The sequence below is a fragment of the Epinephelus lanceolatus genome, chromosome 21, assembly GCF_041903045.1.
Source record: "Epinephelus lanceolatus isolate andai-2023 chromosome 21, ASM4190304v1, whole genome shotgun sequence".
Lineage (NCBI taxonomy): Eukaryota > Metazoa > Chordata > Actinopteri > Perciformes > Serranidae > Epinephelus > Epinephelus lanceolatus.
The window spans coordinates 6,053,247-6,070,771 of record NC_135754.1 but is presented as its reverse complement, the minus strand read 5'-3'; the positions used below and the strand labels follow the sequence as shown (position 1 = coordinate 6,070,771).

The following is a 17,525-nucleotide window of genomic DNA, read 5'->3' as shown; positions in this document are numbered from 1 at the left end:
ATCTGGATATCAAGCTGGTGTTTTTACCACTCATTACAATGACTTATAAGATTGGCGTATTTGTGGTTTTTGTGTATTATTGTTTCCTCTACCTTGGTATGGGTGTTCGTAGTCCTGAGAGATGTCGTGTAGGTGACGTGTGACATAGGGCTGCAGAGTACCAGAGCAAGGGAAGAACCCGGTCACCAGGTTGAGCAGCCGCCAGCCAAGAGTACAGCTCGATCTGTGAAGGCAACACAACAGGGCAAATAATGTTTAGCATTTTTAAAATGCAAAATTACAGTGGGCAAAACAGCTCTGGAGTGAGTGGCTTGGTTCACTTTGTAACTCTTTAACTGTATATGTTATACATTTTCCACAAATAAAGACCTTAGCAAACTTGAACTACTGCCTCGCTGTTGTATGCCTCTGTGAACCAGTCAAGTTGCAGTTGTAACCATGACAGTTGACATTGCTTCAAATAAGGATGTTGCTGCAAATAAGCTGCATATTCTAAAATGTGGATGCTTCACACATCTTTAATCCGGCAGAACTGAAGATGTATACAATCAGCTTGGTTTCAAGGTGTACATCCAAGATTAGTGTCACCAATTCAGTATCTGTCCAAATATATCCCCTTCTGTTCCTGAGTAACAGAGTTGAAAATTGTTCAGGAAAGTGTTTTTGCAGAACATTATGATGTCACAGTGAAGTTGACCTTTGACATTTTGGGTATAAAATGTCATCATTTTACCCGTTTAGACATTTGTGTGAAATTTTGTTGTAATAATATGAATTATTGACTAATGGCCAAATTGACTAATGGCCGGATTCTTAAGGTCACAGTGACCTTTGACCCCCAAAATCTAATCTGTTAATCATTGAGTCCAAGTGGACATTTGTGGGCAATTTGAAGAAATTCTCTCAAGGTGTTCTTGAGATATTACATTAACGAAAATGGGGCAGACCTGGACACATTGACCTTGACCTTTGACCTTTTGCCACCAACATCTAATCAGCGCATCCTTGAGTCCAAGTGGACATTTGTGCCAAATTCAAAGAAATTCTGTTGAGTCATTCCTGAGATGTCGCGTCCACTTGACCCATTTAAGTTCAATATTCAGTTCTTTCCCAGCTGGTCAACAAACATCATTAGATGTTGATATTTGGTTGACTTTAGGCTATAATGTCAGGTGACCAAAACTCAAAGTCAGGACAACGTCTAATGCCAATGTCAATTTGACACAGAGTATTGAAGAATGATGATGTTGATATTTTGTTGGTTTTAAGCTGTGTCGTTAAGTAAACAAAATATGCCTCCCAAGTGTCTCAAGCCAATGTCATCTTGATGTAGAATAAGGACATTTAGTCGTACAGTATGGAGAACAAAAGCCAACATCTGCAAGACATAATACTGTTCACACAACGTGAAATTCTAGCGCCTAGACATTTAAAATGTTGCCAACCAAAATTTAACGTTTGTCCAACGTAAGAATCCAATGTTTTTCTGACGTCATGTTGACATCTGGAGCCAGCTGGAGTTTATCTCTATTTTGGTCTCAACCAACTCCAGAGAAAAATGTGTGTCTCTTTAAGTGCTAAATACTCCACTATTGTAAATGTACTTGCATTTATATAGCACCTATCTAATTTTCTGAAAAATAAATGCGCTTTTATAGTATATGCTATATTCACCCATTCACACACAGTCATATGCTGGTAATTTTGGAGTTCAGCACAGAGGCAAATCCAAGCGGATAAATATATGCAATGACATATTTCAAACCTATTTAATTTGTTTTAGCATAAAAATTAAATCACAAATCCCCCCCCCCCCCCCCCCAAAATTCTCTGTATTACCATGTATTGTAATGTTATCAAAACTTTAATAAATGACAGGCTAACTTTGTTGGGTTGTTGGTGGTTTGCTTGATGACCTGGCAGTAGATTTCATCTCTCAGCAGCTCCTTCTCATTCCCTAACTGAACAGAACATAACAGAACAAAGACACTCTTCATTAAATCCAATCAAAGTCTTTTTGAAGTCTGTGACACTCAGAGGTTCAAGGAAACTCTAACTCTAACCATAATATCAATGCAGTTCATTAGATCCGCTGTTTGAATGTTAACTGACCAGTAAGATGTCGCTCAGGCAGTCTGACTGGGTGTTATTCTTCTTCATTGGCATGTCACCCATGAACTGCATCAGGTCTGGAGGGACAGATAAACAGGAGGATGATAGTAGAACAGAGTAACAGAGGTCTCAGTGTGTATTAGTATGGTTAGTGTGGATGTACTCACTCATGAAGCACTGGACAGATAAATCACTGATTTCAGGATCATTGTAGAGAATTAAGGACTCCTGTATGAGACTCTGGATGAGCAAAACACAATGCAGTTAGCTGAGTTGTATTTATTCAGGAAGTCCCATTGACATCAAGATCTATATTACAATAGACCTGAGAACAAATTACATGTTTTTCTATCCAATCAAGACAACTGACTCATCTGTGGACATAGTTGTTCACTTAAATCTTAACCAATTATGTTAAAGGTTCAGAATGCAATTCTGAAGAAAGCCAGTTGATTTTTAAGTCTCATTCCCAGATCATCAAATACTGCAAGCCTTAGGTTGGTAGTCGGATCAAACCACCAACCCAAAGTGTCAGTATTTAGCCACCTGGGAATGAGACTTAACAATCAACTATTATAAGAATTACACACTGTACCTTTAAATATCTTGACAACTTACTTGTGGGTAATATAGCCTTGTAAACAAAACATAGGAATACTGATGCCTTCTCAATGTAATGACCTCTGACCCTTTCATAAAACTTATTTCAACGTAGGTTTTGTGGGACAATCTGCAATTTAAAGGAGCTGTATGTGACATTCAGAGCATATCTATTCACACTCTGGGACAGGATTGTCTGCAGGGGCGTCATTTCAGCAAAAGCTAAGGTATGGCAATATGACATGATGTCACAGAGCTACTGATGATGGAGTTTCAAAAATATGAACTTAAATAAAACTTCACTTTGGTCTTTGACCTGTCAGAAGTACATACTATGCTACTGAAAACTGTTTCAAAGGACATGAAGCTGTTTCTCACATTCATAATAGGCTACCTTATGTCTGCATGTAATGCACGACTTGGTGAGAGCAGTGAAAACATCGGACCTATTTCGGCGCATATTTCAGCACTACAGACAGCGAGCGGACGTTTAATTATCATTAGTCATGTGTTTAACTTCACAGAAAATAAAGAAAATAAATTAATTACAAGCTCATTTCTAGAAGATAACCAAGGCGTCCGGTGTATGAAACACAGTAAAACAAAGGCCAATTTGGTACAAAACTGTATCAAAAATACAAGCTTAACATGCCGACATGAAGAAAAAACCCCACATACAAAAAACCCCACATACAATCAGACAGGCTTCAAGACATCATTTAGACAGGCTGTCTACAGCAGCAGAGCAAAATGCTTACAACACATAGATACCGTATTTTTCCAAATAGTAGCCCGGGCGTTTATTTCACAAAATCGATTTTGACCCCAGGCGTTTAAAAGAACCAGGCGGCTTTAGTGCAAAAATACTGTAGGGTGAATTCGCCTAATGTGGGACATTTTTTACAATTCAGACTTCTGGTCTATATTGCGATATGAAGCAAACACTTTCAATATACATCCAGTACCATTCTGAAATCCCTGGGTTGTTATCTAATAAAATTAAAAGAAAAAATACTGATATTACATTCCTAAAAGAAATGCTATACATATCAAAATTCTGATTGCCAAGTTGTCTCGGGCAATCAGCATTTCCTAATGTGGGACAGTCATTTCCCTAATGTGGGACACTGAAAGGTGTGTTTAAAAGTCACCTTAATTCACATAGGCTAATAAATGCTAATTTTCAAACGTGTCTGTTTACTAATATAACCTTTAAGGTTATTGCTGTTAATGGTAAAACAAACAACAGCAAAGAAAATTGATAGGGTTGTAATAGTGCTCCATGTTTTATTTCAAAGTAGCCTACACGCCGTTTATCTTATAGAAATTCATCCAAAAAATCATGAAACTTGGTAGCCTACATCAGACAGTGTATAAAAACAACCTGCAGAAAACATCAGACTGTGTATAAAAACAACCTGCAGAAAAAATATCATATTTCATGAAACCAGCAATCTTTACATGTGAAGGAATCATCATCTAAAAAATCATGAAACTGTTGTGCACAGAATAGCTTATACAACCATGACAAGAACTTGGTAGTCTACATCAGACAACAATAAAAACAACCTGTAGAAAAATAACAACTGATCACATTTCCTGAAGTCTTTACATGTGAAGGAGTCATCATCATCAATTACTCCATTATCTTCTGCACAGCTCTCATGGAACCACTGGGAGCAAACTGCACAATTACAGTCTTCTAAAAATTCACCTAGAAAATCATGAAACTGCTGTGCACAGAATAGCCTACATAGCCTACAACCATAATAAGAATTTGTTAGCCTGCATTCGACTGAATAACAACAAAACAATCTGCAGAAAAAGTAACAACAGATCATATTCCATGAAACAAGCAGTCTTAACACATGAAGGAGTCATCATCATCAATTACTCCATTATCTTCTGCACAGCTCTGATGGAACCACTGGGAGCAAACTGCACAGGAAAGCCACTCCTCTGTGGACCTTGGATCATTTCTGTCCCCGTATGAGTGCTTACAGTTTGAACAAGCTTCCTCTCTCCCTTGTCTTGTTTTCTTCTCCCTTGGTTTTTGCTTACTCCCCTTTTTCTTCCCCTCTTTCTCTCTTACAAAAGAGAAGTGATCCTCACTTGTCAAATTGTAGGGAGGAGGTTTTACCCTCTGGCGGCTGGTGCTTGCCCGTTCTCTGACTGGTAGTTTGATAAGAGATTGAAAGGAGACTTCAGGCTGCGCCATCACTTCAACCTCCTGTGCCACAGATGATGGGGCTTCACTAGAAGATGCAAGAAGGTGGGGTGGAGAGGACTGAGGAGTGGAGATGGCTGGCTGAACAGCATCATGCAGAGGGTGGTACAGACTCTGCTGGAGGTTCCATTCAAGTGGAATGGAGAAATCCTCATCATCATTGCCATTATCATGTGAGGCATGGCATGTGGAGGTTCCTGGTGCAGGGATGACTGGATCCACTGGGGCCTCTTGGATAGACCGCTCACTTGTAAGAGATGGGCTGAAAAGACTGTCATCAATCTTAGCTGGGTTGAATGGATATATCCCAGACCCCCGAAAGCCAGCTTGGGCATTTGATGATGTAGCTGCCCTCTCCCAGGCCTTAGAAAACAGTGGCATGAACAATGCCCTGTCAAGCCGTTTCCCTCCATTCTCCCTGGTGACTGTGCGACCCTCAGGCTTCCAGTAGTGTTTCAAGCTCTTGAACAGAGCTCTGTCTGCTGGCTGGAGATAGTGAGTTGTGTGAGGAGGCAGGCTAAATACATAAACATTGTTCTCTCTCATCATATTCAGAAAGTCAATGTTGTAGGTGTGAGAGGCATGACTGTCAAGAAGGAGCAGATGAGGACGTGAGTTGTCTTTTGGAAGGCTTCTCAGAAAACACTTCCCCCACTCTGTGAACAAGTCAGCATTAATCCACCCATTATCGGACATCCTCACAAATGTGTTCTTTGGAGCCCCAAAGACCCACTCTGCCTTCATCCTTTTACCTTTGAAAATGATCATTGTGGGTCCATACCCACCAGCAGCATTGATGCTGGCCAGACATGTTGTTGTTGTTCCTTTTTCACCACCAGTGACCTCAAAACAGGGTGTCCCAACCTCTGCAACCACCCTGGTTGACAGGAAGTGATCCTGGAGCCCTGTTTCGTCACAGTTCCAGACGTGGTCTGGGGCATTTTCCAAACCAAGCGTCTGAACCATTTCTACGTAGGTTTCAAACCACTTCTTGACCACGGTGGGGTTGAACCCTGCTGCTCTTGCAGCAGAGAGTCCCTCTGGTTTCCTTATACTAAGATGTTTATTTCGTTTTAAAAATCCCTGGAACCATTTGTAGCCTGCCTTCTTCGCAACATCACTGAAACCCTTTATGCCTTTTTTCTCTGCGAATTGGTAGGCTAACTTTTGGATTTCTCTCATTCTTAGGGGGAATCCACGCTTTCCTAGTGTTGCCACAAGCTGCGCTAGTTCTGCTTCATCCTCAGAGGATATCCTTGGTTTTCTACCAATGGTATGATGATGGTTCCCATCACCTTTAATCCTGCGTTGTAGTGTGGATTTTGGGACATTCCAGGCCCTGGCCAGCAACCTCAGCTGTGGGACTCCACCAGCCTCAGCAATCTCTCTGAACTCTGCTATGGCTCCCGTCATTCTGTCTTCTCTCCACTGGTTGAGCTTTCTTTCCCTTCTTTCTTTCCTGCCCTTGTTTCGTCTCCCTGCCTTACTCGCCTTTGCCATTGTGGTCTGAAATGCATTTGATTTAATTAATCAATGATGCTGTGCTAACCTCTGAACTTAAACATTTATCATGAACATTATAAAAAAACGTCAATAGTTAGAAACAAAAAACTCCTAAACTATTTTAGCATTTGATACAATGATACAGCAACTCCCAGTTATTGAAAAAAGTTTGCTCTTTATTTAAAATATCCAAAATAATGCATTATAACAATAAAATCATGTAAACAACCATTGCTATTGCTCAGTATATTCAACTACACATAGTCTTGCCTAACAGAAGCACATTTGGAGCTGTCCCACATTAGGCAAACCATGCTGTCCCACTTTAGGGAGACATGTTCCCTAAAGTGGGACAGTAGGAATTTTTGATTGAAATTCTAAATATTGAGAATATTTACACCACATAGGATATTTTCTGATGCCTAAACATGTTATAAACACATTCTGATAAACAATTAGCAATATTGTTGTTTCTTTAAGAAATGTACAGTACAGGCCAAAAGTTTGGACACACCTTCTCATTCAATGTGTTTTCTTTATTTTCATGACTATTTACATTGTAGATTCTCACTGAAGGCATCAAAACTATGAATGAACACATGTGGAGTTATGTACTTAACAAAAAAAGGTGAAATAACTGAAAACATGTTTTATATTCTAGTTTCTTCAAAATAGCCACCCTTTGCTCTGATTACTGCTTTGCACACTCTTGGCATTCTCTCCATGAGCTTCAAGAGGTAGTCACCTGAAATGCTTTCCACTTCACAGGTGTGCCTTATCAGGGTTAATTAGTGGAATTTCTTGCTTTATCAATGGGGTTGGGACCATCAGTTGTGTTGTGCAGAAGTCAGGTTAATACACAGCCGACAGCCCTATTGGACAACTGTTAAAATTCATATTATGGCAAGAACCAATCAGCTAACTAAAGAAAAACGAGTGGCCATCATTACTTTAAGAAATGAAGGTCAGTCAGTCCGGAAAATTGCAAAAACTCTGATCTGAGCTGCTGTTAACTTGCGATTTCTGAGGCTGGTGACTCGGATGAACTTATCCTCAGAAGCAGAGGTGACTCTTGGTCTTCCTTTCCTGGGTCGGTCCTCATGTGTGCCAGTTTCGTTGTAGCGCTTGATGGTTTTTGCGACTCCACTTGGGGACACATTTAAAGTTTTTGCAATTTTCCGGACTGACTGACCTTCATTTCTTAAAGTAATGATGGCCACTCGTTTTTCTTTAGTTAGCTGATTGGTTCTTGCCATAATATGAATTTTAACAGTTGTCCAATAGGGCTGTCGGCTGTGTATTAACCTGACTTCTGCACAACACAACTGATGGTCCCAACCCCATTGATAAAGCAAGAAATTCCACTAATTAACCCTGATAAGGCACACCTGTGAAGTGGAAAGCATTTCAGGTGACTACCTCTTGAAGCTCATGGAGAGAATGCCAAGAGTGTGCAAAGCAGTAATCAGAGCAAAGGGTGGCTATTTTGAAGAAACTAGAATATAAAACATGTTTTCAGTTATTTCACCTTTTTTTAAGTACATAACTCCACATGTGTTCATTCATAGTTTTGATGCCTTCAGCGAGAATCTACAATGTAAATAGTCATGAAAATAAAGAAAACGCATTGAATGAGAAGGTGTGTCCAAACTTTTGGCCTGTACTGTATGTCCTTAATATCAACTTTGTTTGAACACTATGTCACTAACCTCTTGGTGGTCTTCACACAGAGTGCTTCCTGTTTGAGGGCTGCCCCGCCCCAATCTATGATTGGACATTTCAGATGTCATGTGATTTTGATCATGTGATATCACAGCTTGTGTGAGCCCACAGTTACATTAACTTTCTTTTGCTAGGGGAAGACCTATACCTGCTTAAGCTTAAGTGTCCCACATTAGGCAGTGTCCCACATTAGGCGAATTCACCCTATAATGTAGGGGTGAGTTCGTGTACAAAAATCTCTAAACATTTAGAGTGAGTCATTTTTTTTCGTGTACACGGGTTTCACCGCTGGGTGGTGCTATTGCATTATACCAGTAAAGCCCCAGTTATCCAAATACCAACCGAACGGGCCATTTAACCAACAGTTACAGGCCGCCACACCGAAATATCGCCATCCCGACGGTCCGCCATCCCGAATTCTGGTCCCTGAGTCCTGACAGTAAGCTATGGCGAGCCTGTAGAAGCTGTATTCCCCATGCACGTCAGCAATTTTCACCGGGGACGCACGAGAGTAATTCAGGCTGACATTACCTGTTTTTTAGCGAACTCCTCTGGTAATTTTATTAAAACGCATGGCATATAGGTCCACAATAACTTATCATTATTATTATTGGGTCTTATAAGAGTGGGCTACAATGAGTACCGGGCCATCAAATCACAGCATCCACGGTGAGAGGACATGGAATTGTGTGCGCTTTTACGCACGCGGGTCAAGGCGATCACGGATATTTGATGTGGGAAAGATGTAGCCGCCAGATGTATTACCTGTTTTAGATACGTGACTGTCTGTCCGTCCGTCTGTCCGTCCGTCCGTAGCACGAGTCATGTGCACCACTTCACCACCAACCCGTGCGTAAAAGCGCAAACAGTCCCTCAAGGAGGGACAGCCATGAGGCAATGAATGAGGAAATAATCGCCCGAATGTTTAATCAGACAGGCGTTTAATATGCAAAATGGGGTCAAACCCCCGGCGGCTATTAGGTGCCCGGCGGCTATTTGCCACCGGGTGACTATTTGGAAATATACGGTAACTCACATAACTCATAACTCGCGGAGGAGCGAAGTGGCGAACAATGGCATATGCCATACCTCGCCATACCTAAATGACGCCTATGATTGTCTGCACACAGTTCTCGACACAGAGGTGGCTAAACCAGTGACTGGCAGTTAACGGTGCTAACAACAGAAACAGTGCTAATAGCAGAAACAGTGCTGACAGAGCTAAAAGTGTTAACCTGGTGGGAGACCAGACAGTGGGCACTGCGTTTCTGCAATGATGCAATCCCGATATCAACGGTATTCACAACAGCAGTTGGACATTTTTTTCCTCCAGAAAAACATGTGATTGTGAGTTGACCTGGGGTCCGTTTCACAAAGCAGGTTCAACAAACTCTGAGTCTAAACCTGAACTCTGAGTTGATCTACTCTGAGATAGGAAACTCTGAGTTTCCGGTTCCAGAACAGCTGATTTGAATCAGTTTAATCAACTCGGAGTAGTTTCACCTGGAGTTAAGCGCGTGCACCACAAGTATAAAAGCCAGCACCAGTGGAGCCCTGATTCGACGAGTCACCGTGGCAACGGGGAAGAGCAGGGCTGCGTTTTTCACCCCACAAGAATTAGAAATCTTAATACGCTCATATGGCGAGTTTGCACACGTTTTCAAAAAGAAGTGCGACACCGCTGCAGCTGCAAAAGAGAGGGAGACGGCGTGGGAGAACATTGCTGCTCGAGTCAGTGCGTAAGTTTAAATGTAGTCCTTTGCAATCACAATAATATTACAGGGGAATACTGCTTGAATGGTAGCCTATTAATTTATTTCATTTAGGTGCAATCCCGCAGGGGAGAAGCGCACTTGGCAGCAGTTTAGGATGAAATATAAAAACATTGTTCAAACAGGTAAGACCTCAGCATAATCTCATGGGGCTACCTCATTTTGATCATGTTTTACATTGTAAAGTAAATATTAAGTGGCTGTTTGACTGTGCAGTTGTTTTATCCCCAACATAATGCTGTTTTCACACACATAAATGTCTTCTCATCTATATCATGTTCTGTTAAATAATTAAGCCTATTTAAACTAACACAGACTTCTACTCAGCCAACAGAAAGAAGGCAGATGCCCGTAAAACGAGTATACTTTTCTGACCGCCCTGCATACAGTTGCCTTACTCAAGTGCTCAGCATCTCCGACACTGTACAAAAAACTTCCATTTGCAAAGAAACACAGCGCAACACACAATATCTGCTGGGATGTGAGAGCATGACTACGATTGGTAATGTTGCAAATGTAAGGACGGATTAGGTTGTGTATGTAGATGATGGACTGTGACGTGAAACGGTACAGCTCAAAAAGATAATTGTGTGGAAATGCTAAAACATCTATGCACGGTCTGATAACCATCTCCCGACGAATATTTAATTCTCTGCGCAGTAATGCTGCACCTTAATCCACGGGATTGTTATCAAAAGGACATGCCATGTTAGTGAAAAAAGTCGCCACCTACTGTGCCTAATGGACTTGTAATATACTGACTCTAATTTTTTAAAATGACAGATGGCAGAACTAGGCTACGCCAAAACTCGCCTGCTGACTGAATGAATGAGGAAATCAAATGGAGTGTGTGGCTCTGAAAGAGGGCGGAGACAGAGACACTCGAGGTTCATTGAGAAAAACCTGGTCCCGACCAGGTTAGGTTCATAGAGTCTGTTACTACAGTAACTGACCGAGAGCTTAAGTTACCTCTCTCTCTGAAACAGGCTAGAGTTACCCCTCTTTCTCTGGTTTGAGTTACCTCCCTTTTTGAAACGGAAAACTCAGAGTTTCCCTCATTTCAGGGTTAACAGACTCTGAGTTTTCACTAAACCTGCTTTGTGAAACGGACCCCAGGGATTTTACAATATAGAGGCTTATTGTACATGGATACAGGTGTTTCTATGTTTGATAACTGTACTATAATCAAAAACAAACCATGAGATATGATGTCAGAGGGATTGTACAGTCTTACCTCTGTGTGTTGAACTGCCTCTGAAAAATTCCTTCCACTTGCTGGCAGACCTGTGGTCCCCACTCTTAAATAAACAAATAAAGGAAGCACAATGCATTATGAGCCCAAATCATCTGAACATAGTCAACAATAATAGTCATCATTCTGCTATCATACCTGAAGTACTTGATGGCAAACTCGGTCATACCCGACAGGATCTCCAACTCATGGACTGAGCCCTGAATTGAGGCTTGGCCTGACCTCTGGCCTGATCCGGGGACTGTGGCCTCTTTGCTGATGGGACCTGGAGACGGGCCCTTGGATGCACTGACAGATGTAGCACCCCTCATGCTTTTCCTCCTGTCATCTCTTCGGTCAAGGTGTAGACAGTGGTAGTCTGGGGCAGCAGAGGGCTGGGTGAAGTCCTCTGGGAAAAGACCAGAACGCCCTCCCAAGGTGCCAAAACACCAGCCTGGTGGAACACACACAAAAGTGTTTGTTCTTTTTAGATATGCATTAAACACATTTTTCCTCTCACCTGTAGTGCTGTTTATCAATCTAGGTTGTTTTGGTGTGAGTTGCTGAGTGTTGGAGATATCGGCTGTAGAGATGTCAGCCTTCTTTTCAATATAAAGGAACTAGATGACACTCGCCTTGTGGTGCTCAAAGCACCAAAAAAAAGAAAATAATTTAAAAAATAATAATAATAGTAATTAAATAAAATAAAATAGAGATAAATAAAAGGAGACATTGCTGTTGAGTTTTTCAAATGTATTTTTGGTGCTTTGAGCACCACAAGCTGAGTGTCTAGCCAGCATCTAGTTCCGTTATATTGGGGAGAAGGCAAACATCTCTACAGCTGATATCTCAAACACTCAGCGACTCACACCAAAACAATCTACAATGATAAATAGCACTACAGGTAAGAGGAAAAATATGTACTTTGATATCTGGTTTACAATCCCTTCAAGGGTTTGGGATAGGCATGTCTGGCATCCAAATAATGACCTTACCTGCCTGTTGTCCTTCCATTGGCAGCAGTTTGATGACATCACCCTTACTGAAGCTGAGTAGACTTTTGTCATCTGTCATGTAACTCTTCAGGGCAACCACATGGCCTGAGTCCTAGAGAGCAGGAAGAAAGATGTCCAGAATTGTGACATGTGGGCTAAAAGTTTTAGGGCTCATATGGTCAAAAGATGCTACAAATAGTGCCATTGTGGAGGGCATACACAGGTTAACTCCTCTTTTTCTGGCTGTTTACAGAAAAGCCATTGGAGTGTACAGGAGAGTAAACCCACTTCCTCCTTGGTAACCTACCCATCTACCTAGTAGTACACCCACCTTATCAACTACCACTACACCACTGGCTACAAAGCATCAAAAAGAAAGATGATGAAATGAATGATGAGGATTAAAATGTGAGTAAGTACCCTGGTGAGCTCCTGGAGGAAGAATCGGATCATGGCAGTCATCTGAGGAGCTCTGGAAGACTGCAGCACCAACTTCTCATTCTTCAGCTCCAGCTCCACTTTGTCTGCACCCTGGAGCTCAACTGACAGCAATTCTGCAAAACTACATTCATGCAGACCTGATTTAACAATCTGTGTGAGAAACATGAGCTGGGAGTGATTCAGATAGCAATTTTAAACCACATGTCACATTCATGCCACCTGCTACTCAGTTTAAATAATCACATGTACTCAAACACCAACGACACAGCCACTGGAAGCATTTCGGGGTTTAGTATCTTGCCCAAGGAAGATTCAACATGGACTTTGCACAGATGCGTCAGTATAGTTAAGGTAAGATATTTGAGGGCACAGAAATAGAAGAAAAACAAATTTTTAAGTGGATGGGACTTTGAATATGGGGATAATGGTGCACATTTTCAGACAGTCTGTCCTGGAAGAGATTCATAGTGTTACACAATTATTTCTGTCACTTTTTATATGAGTGCAACATATATAAAGAGAGCTTGAGAGATTACTTCAAATACTGTGAACTTTCTGTCCTCCACACAGCCAACTTCACTGTGTGACTCTGGCATGACTTTTGGATTGAAAGTTACAGATATTGTTGAACACTGCCATCCTCTAAACTCGATGTTGCAAATGTGTGTGGGGTTTTTTTTAAAGCCATTTGACTGTCTGGCAAGCAGCTCTGATGGAACATACTGGCATCTTAACACTTGAGCTCTCAGGGACCCTTGAGTTCTGGGGCCTTGGGGGACACTTGGGGCCCACTTCGTAATCCAGGCTCATGTTTTTTAATTGCATTGAGGATGGGCCCAATATTTTTTATTTACACAGAAATAAAAACTAGCTAGCTAACTTCCTGTCTTGGAGATAAAACTTGAGACACTTTATGTGGAAACATGGATGAAACAGAGAAGTGACTGGACGTAGTTTCGGCTGTGTTTGTCTATGCAGGCTGCATATTTACCTGTAGCTTCTGAGTGGACGCAGGTGTTTGGGGTTGATGCCTGATGCTCTGACCATCTTCAGGAGACGAATGCCACGATGACACACACCCAAGACCTGAGAATCCCCAGTGTCTGGCTGCAACACACACACAGAGGAGATGCTTGTAAATATTAATAAGTGTTTAGTGGTTCGCCATCAACTAATGCCCTTAATGCTAGACTTCTGGTATACCCCTGAAAATACTGTATGTTCTGCAGCACCATGCAATTTAATTTCAACCCTGTGAGCATTTGTTTTTATTACATAAAGATACTGTGAGGTTCACTGTTAACTTAAATGAGATGAACCTTCACTTTTAGAATTTACACAATAAGGAATTGTTCTCACAAACATCTAGAGGAACCCATGAGACACAGTATCCTCCTGAGACCCGAACTGTTGTTTGGTATGCATTTTTAATTTCTCTTAGCTATTTGGGATCAGAAGACCTGTTAAGTATAAAAACCTTAATGTTGTCAACGATTTTAAAGTCCCAATATCCTCAAATGAGACGATGATAAAGTCCCAATGTCTTCAAACGAGTTCTTTCTAATTAATGTCTTAGCTTGTTACTGTTGCTAAAATTGGTCAAATTTGTTGCTATATCAAACTGCAATTGTTTTTAATCATAAATAAACAAGTCTCAACCATAGAATGAGATCAGGTTTTGGACCTTTTGTGTCAAGACCAGCTGCAGACTGACGTGGCAGAGATGGCTGCCATCTTGTTTTTACATGGATTAGTATATTGTGGTTTTGCTGCCACTGGATGGCACAAAAAAGTGGCCACAAACAAGGACAACAGGTCTAAGTTAAGAAGGATGAAGTTTAAGGTCCAGTAAAGCCAAAATGTAATGTCCTCAAATGAGGACACATGGTCTCAGGAGGATATGTGAGTAAGTTGTTGGTTTTTTTTAAGATATTTTTTGGGGGCATAGGAAAGTGAAGTGTGAAGGGGGGAGAGAGAGAGAGGGAGTGACATGCAGCAAAGGGCCACAGGCTGGAATTGAACCCGGGCCACTGCGGCAACAGCCTTGTACATGGGGCAGCTGCTCTATCTACTAAGCCACTGACACCCCGATGTGTGAGTAAGTTTTACATAATTTTTGCCTCAAGTGTATCTTTAAAGGGTAGCTTCTGTATTACTCAACCTGGACCAAATTTTCACATGTTTTTGTGTCTAGATGATTAATGGGAACAACAATTTCAGAATGCCTGCTGGTCTCAATTGTGCCCCAACCCGAACCACTTTCTGAATGAAAAACTGCTGTTCTCCTTTTCCTTGGCTGTATTTCATTTATTTTGCCTAAGTCTCATTTAATACCGTCATAATTAATGTCAATCTGGTTTTCATTGCTCACTGTTTTTGACTGTTGTTTTAATGCTTTTCTTTTCCTGTAAAAAGCACTATGAATTGCCACTGTGTTTGAATTTAGTTTTATAAATAAAACCGCCTTACCTTGCTCTACCATTCGGGCAGTGTATCAGTACTTGATACCCTTAAAGTAATACTTTACCCCTCAAATGACCATTTGTACACATCTTGGGGGGTTTTTTGGGAGTCAGAATTGACCCTATTTAGGCAACAGGCTGGAGCTGTGGAGGAGCGAGGGGTGGATCTGACTAACAAGCTGTTTATAACTATAAGCCTTAATAAAATGAAAACTGGTGAGTTATCAAAAAATTCACCCCCGTCCACTTGTCATGAATTTTGAAATTAGCTATAGAGATCAAAACTGTTTTTTTTCACTGTAAAGTTGGGCATTTAACATGGGGGTTTATGGGGATTGACTGGCTTCTGAAGCCAGTCCCAAGTGGCCATTTGAAGAACTGCAGTTTTTAGCACTTCTGTGTTAGGTTCGTTTTCCAGCCTTAAGAAGCTGCTGCTTGGCTAGCCAGTCATATCGCTCTGAATGGGGTGAGGTAGATTACTTCACAGGGAACAATAATGAGGGACTCCCAGGTTCATTTCCTGGTGAACAGGTTAGTTCAAAATAGCCACACTCAAAGTCAGAGTGAAAAGCCCACCAGTCAGAGGATGGTGAGACATGATATTGTTTAAAGTCCCCCTCCAGACACATTTTAAAGTATGTACTAATATTTAATTTAACATGGTTTTCCCACATAGTAGTTGAAAAACTCTGAAAAGGGAGTGGAAGCAGATGTACTCTTTCTGCTTGAGAAAGCCATACATGTCTGAGCCTCAGTCAGATTCAGATAGATCCAGTTGTATGCTCAGTGCTTCCCAAACTGACAGCCCTTTCCAATGGTGAGCTGAACTGAAAGGGAGAGTTTGTGTTTTTGTGTGACGTTGGTGTTTTAAAGGGGTACTTGAGATACTCAAGTCACATAATAACACAAACTAACTAATTGATTGACGCAGCGGTGTTGTGAGCATTTTTAAAATGCATTTGTGTCTAAATCATTTGGATGGGGAGGTGTGGTAGTGGCAATTTTTGCAACTGAATGCTTCCATTCATGTGATGGGTATCAAATTAGGTACTCTATTGGTATTGGTATTGCTTTAAGGCTACTGGTATCATCATTTTATTAATGATAACTAGCTCTACCTGTCATGTAACATCATAAAACAATGGATACTCATGCTTTACACTCAACATTATCTCCAACTTTGCCATGACTCTTTTTGTCATGCTTACCTTCACAGGGAACAGGCGGGTAAAGTAGTTTTCCCAGTTGTCTCGAGCGGCAATGACAATCCTCTTCTTCATATTGTCATTCTGGATGGTGCTTATAGTCATTCCCACATTGAAATTAGCTAAAGCACAAATGAGAAGAATGTGATAATGGTCAGCAAACTAATGCAGAAACAAATGATAAATGACGCAGTTTAAATTCAGTGAATCAGTGAGTGCGATAAAACTTCAATTAATAGCCTGGGTCGTTTTTTGCTTATATTTGGGACAGGCCTTTAATTGCTTTCTCACAAAACTGTTAATCAACAAATATTGGAAATATAATAAAATTGTTAACATAAACAAGTATGATTATTACTTGTATAGAAATTAGGCTTCAGATAAATTATAAATCATTGATCTAGTCCCAACAGACAGCACATCAGTGAGATTTACAGCACTTGAGCATTACAGCTCCTGGCATACTGACACAACACTACTTTATCCTGTTAAAACAATACTCACAACTTGGATTAGTTTCTTTTTTTATTGAAAAACACTTTTGATTCTTTTGATCTGAGGACTCTTATATGGACTAAATGAATGTGAATAACTTGCTGTCATGTTCCACTGTTTGTTAAGTATTTTATTTTCTCCCTCATGTTTCATGTCTTGTCTTCCTGTTTTATTTTGTGATCACTCACCGCTGTCTCTGTTCCAGGTTCCTGTCTGCCCTGCCCCCTCCCCATCTGTGTGCACCTGATCCCTGATTGTGTCTCCCGCACCTGTGTCTAATCACTCCCCATCAGCCCTGCATATATTCCCTCGTGTGTCTTGTCTCATTGCCAGTTTGTCGATGCTCTCTGCTCACGTTCCAGCGTTTCTCTCAGTCATAGTGTGTTTGATCCTTGCCTGTTTTTTGACCTTGCCTTTTTGCCTCATGTCTTGGATACCTCTGCCTGGTTTGTACTGCTTCCTTGTGTATTTACCGCTGCCTGGAATAAATCCTGTTTTACTGTGTGAAACCGGTCTGAGTCGTGCATTTGAGCCCTGCCTTTTCTGTGCCAAAGTTCATGACGCTTGCAGGGTAATTGAGAAATGTACACATAATTTGAGGTAGCCAACAACCTGATTTTATACATACAAAGAACCTCAGTAAAAATGAACTGTTTGGCAACCAGACCAGGCCATTCATTTGTCAATGTGTAGCCACACCGGGCTAAAAAAGGGACTGGCTGTTTAACTGGGACTAGGCTTTTAACTGAAGTTTTATGGT

General features: G+C 41.1%; 2 protein-coding genes across 2 annotated transcripts in view; both read right to left on the bottom strand.

Moving 5' to 3' along the window:
• myo15b (myosin XVB) overlaps positions 1-17,525 on the bottom strand; it is an 83,554-nt gene that overhangs the window by 7,231 nt on the left and 58,798 nt on the right. Inside the window, exons 50-59 of the mRNA XM_078163656.1 lie at positions 16,274-16,392; positions 13,595-13,710; positions 12,583-12,724; positions 12,163-12,274; positions 11,327-11,621; positions 11,171-11,234; positions 2,280-2,352; positions 2,113-2,189; positions 1,885-1,961; positions 93-223 (exon numbers count right to left, since the gene is read on the bottom strand). Coding sequence (XP_078019782.1) covers positions 93-223; positions 1,885-1,961; positions 2,113-2,189; positions 2,280-2,352; positions 11,171-11,234; positions 11,327-11,621; positions 12,163-12,274; positions 12,583-12,724; positions 13,595-13,710; positions 16,274-16,392 — 1,206 coding nt within the window. The remainder of the gene's footprint in view (positions 1-92; positions 224-1,884; positions 1,962-2,112; positions 2,190-2,279; positions 2,353-11,170; positions 11,235-11,326; positions 11,622-12,162; positions 12,275-12,582; positions 12,725-13,594; positions 13,711-16,273; positions 16,393-17,525) is intronic.
• On the bottom strand, positions 2,736-11,164 carry LOC144459386 (uncharacterized). The gene is made up of 2 exons (XM_078163258.1): positions 8,152-11,164; positions 2,736-6,445 (listed from the first exon to the last, which is right to left on the bottom strand). The coding sequence occupies exons 1-2, from the start codon at positions 8,230-8,232 to the stop codon at positions 4,574-4,576; spliced, it is 1,953 nt and encodes a 650-aa protein (XP_078019384.1). The 5' UTR covers positions 8,233-11,164; the 3' UTR covers positions 2,736-4,573.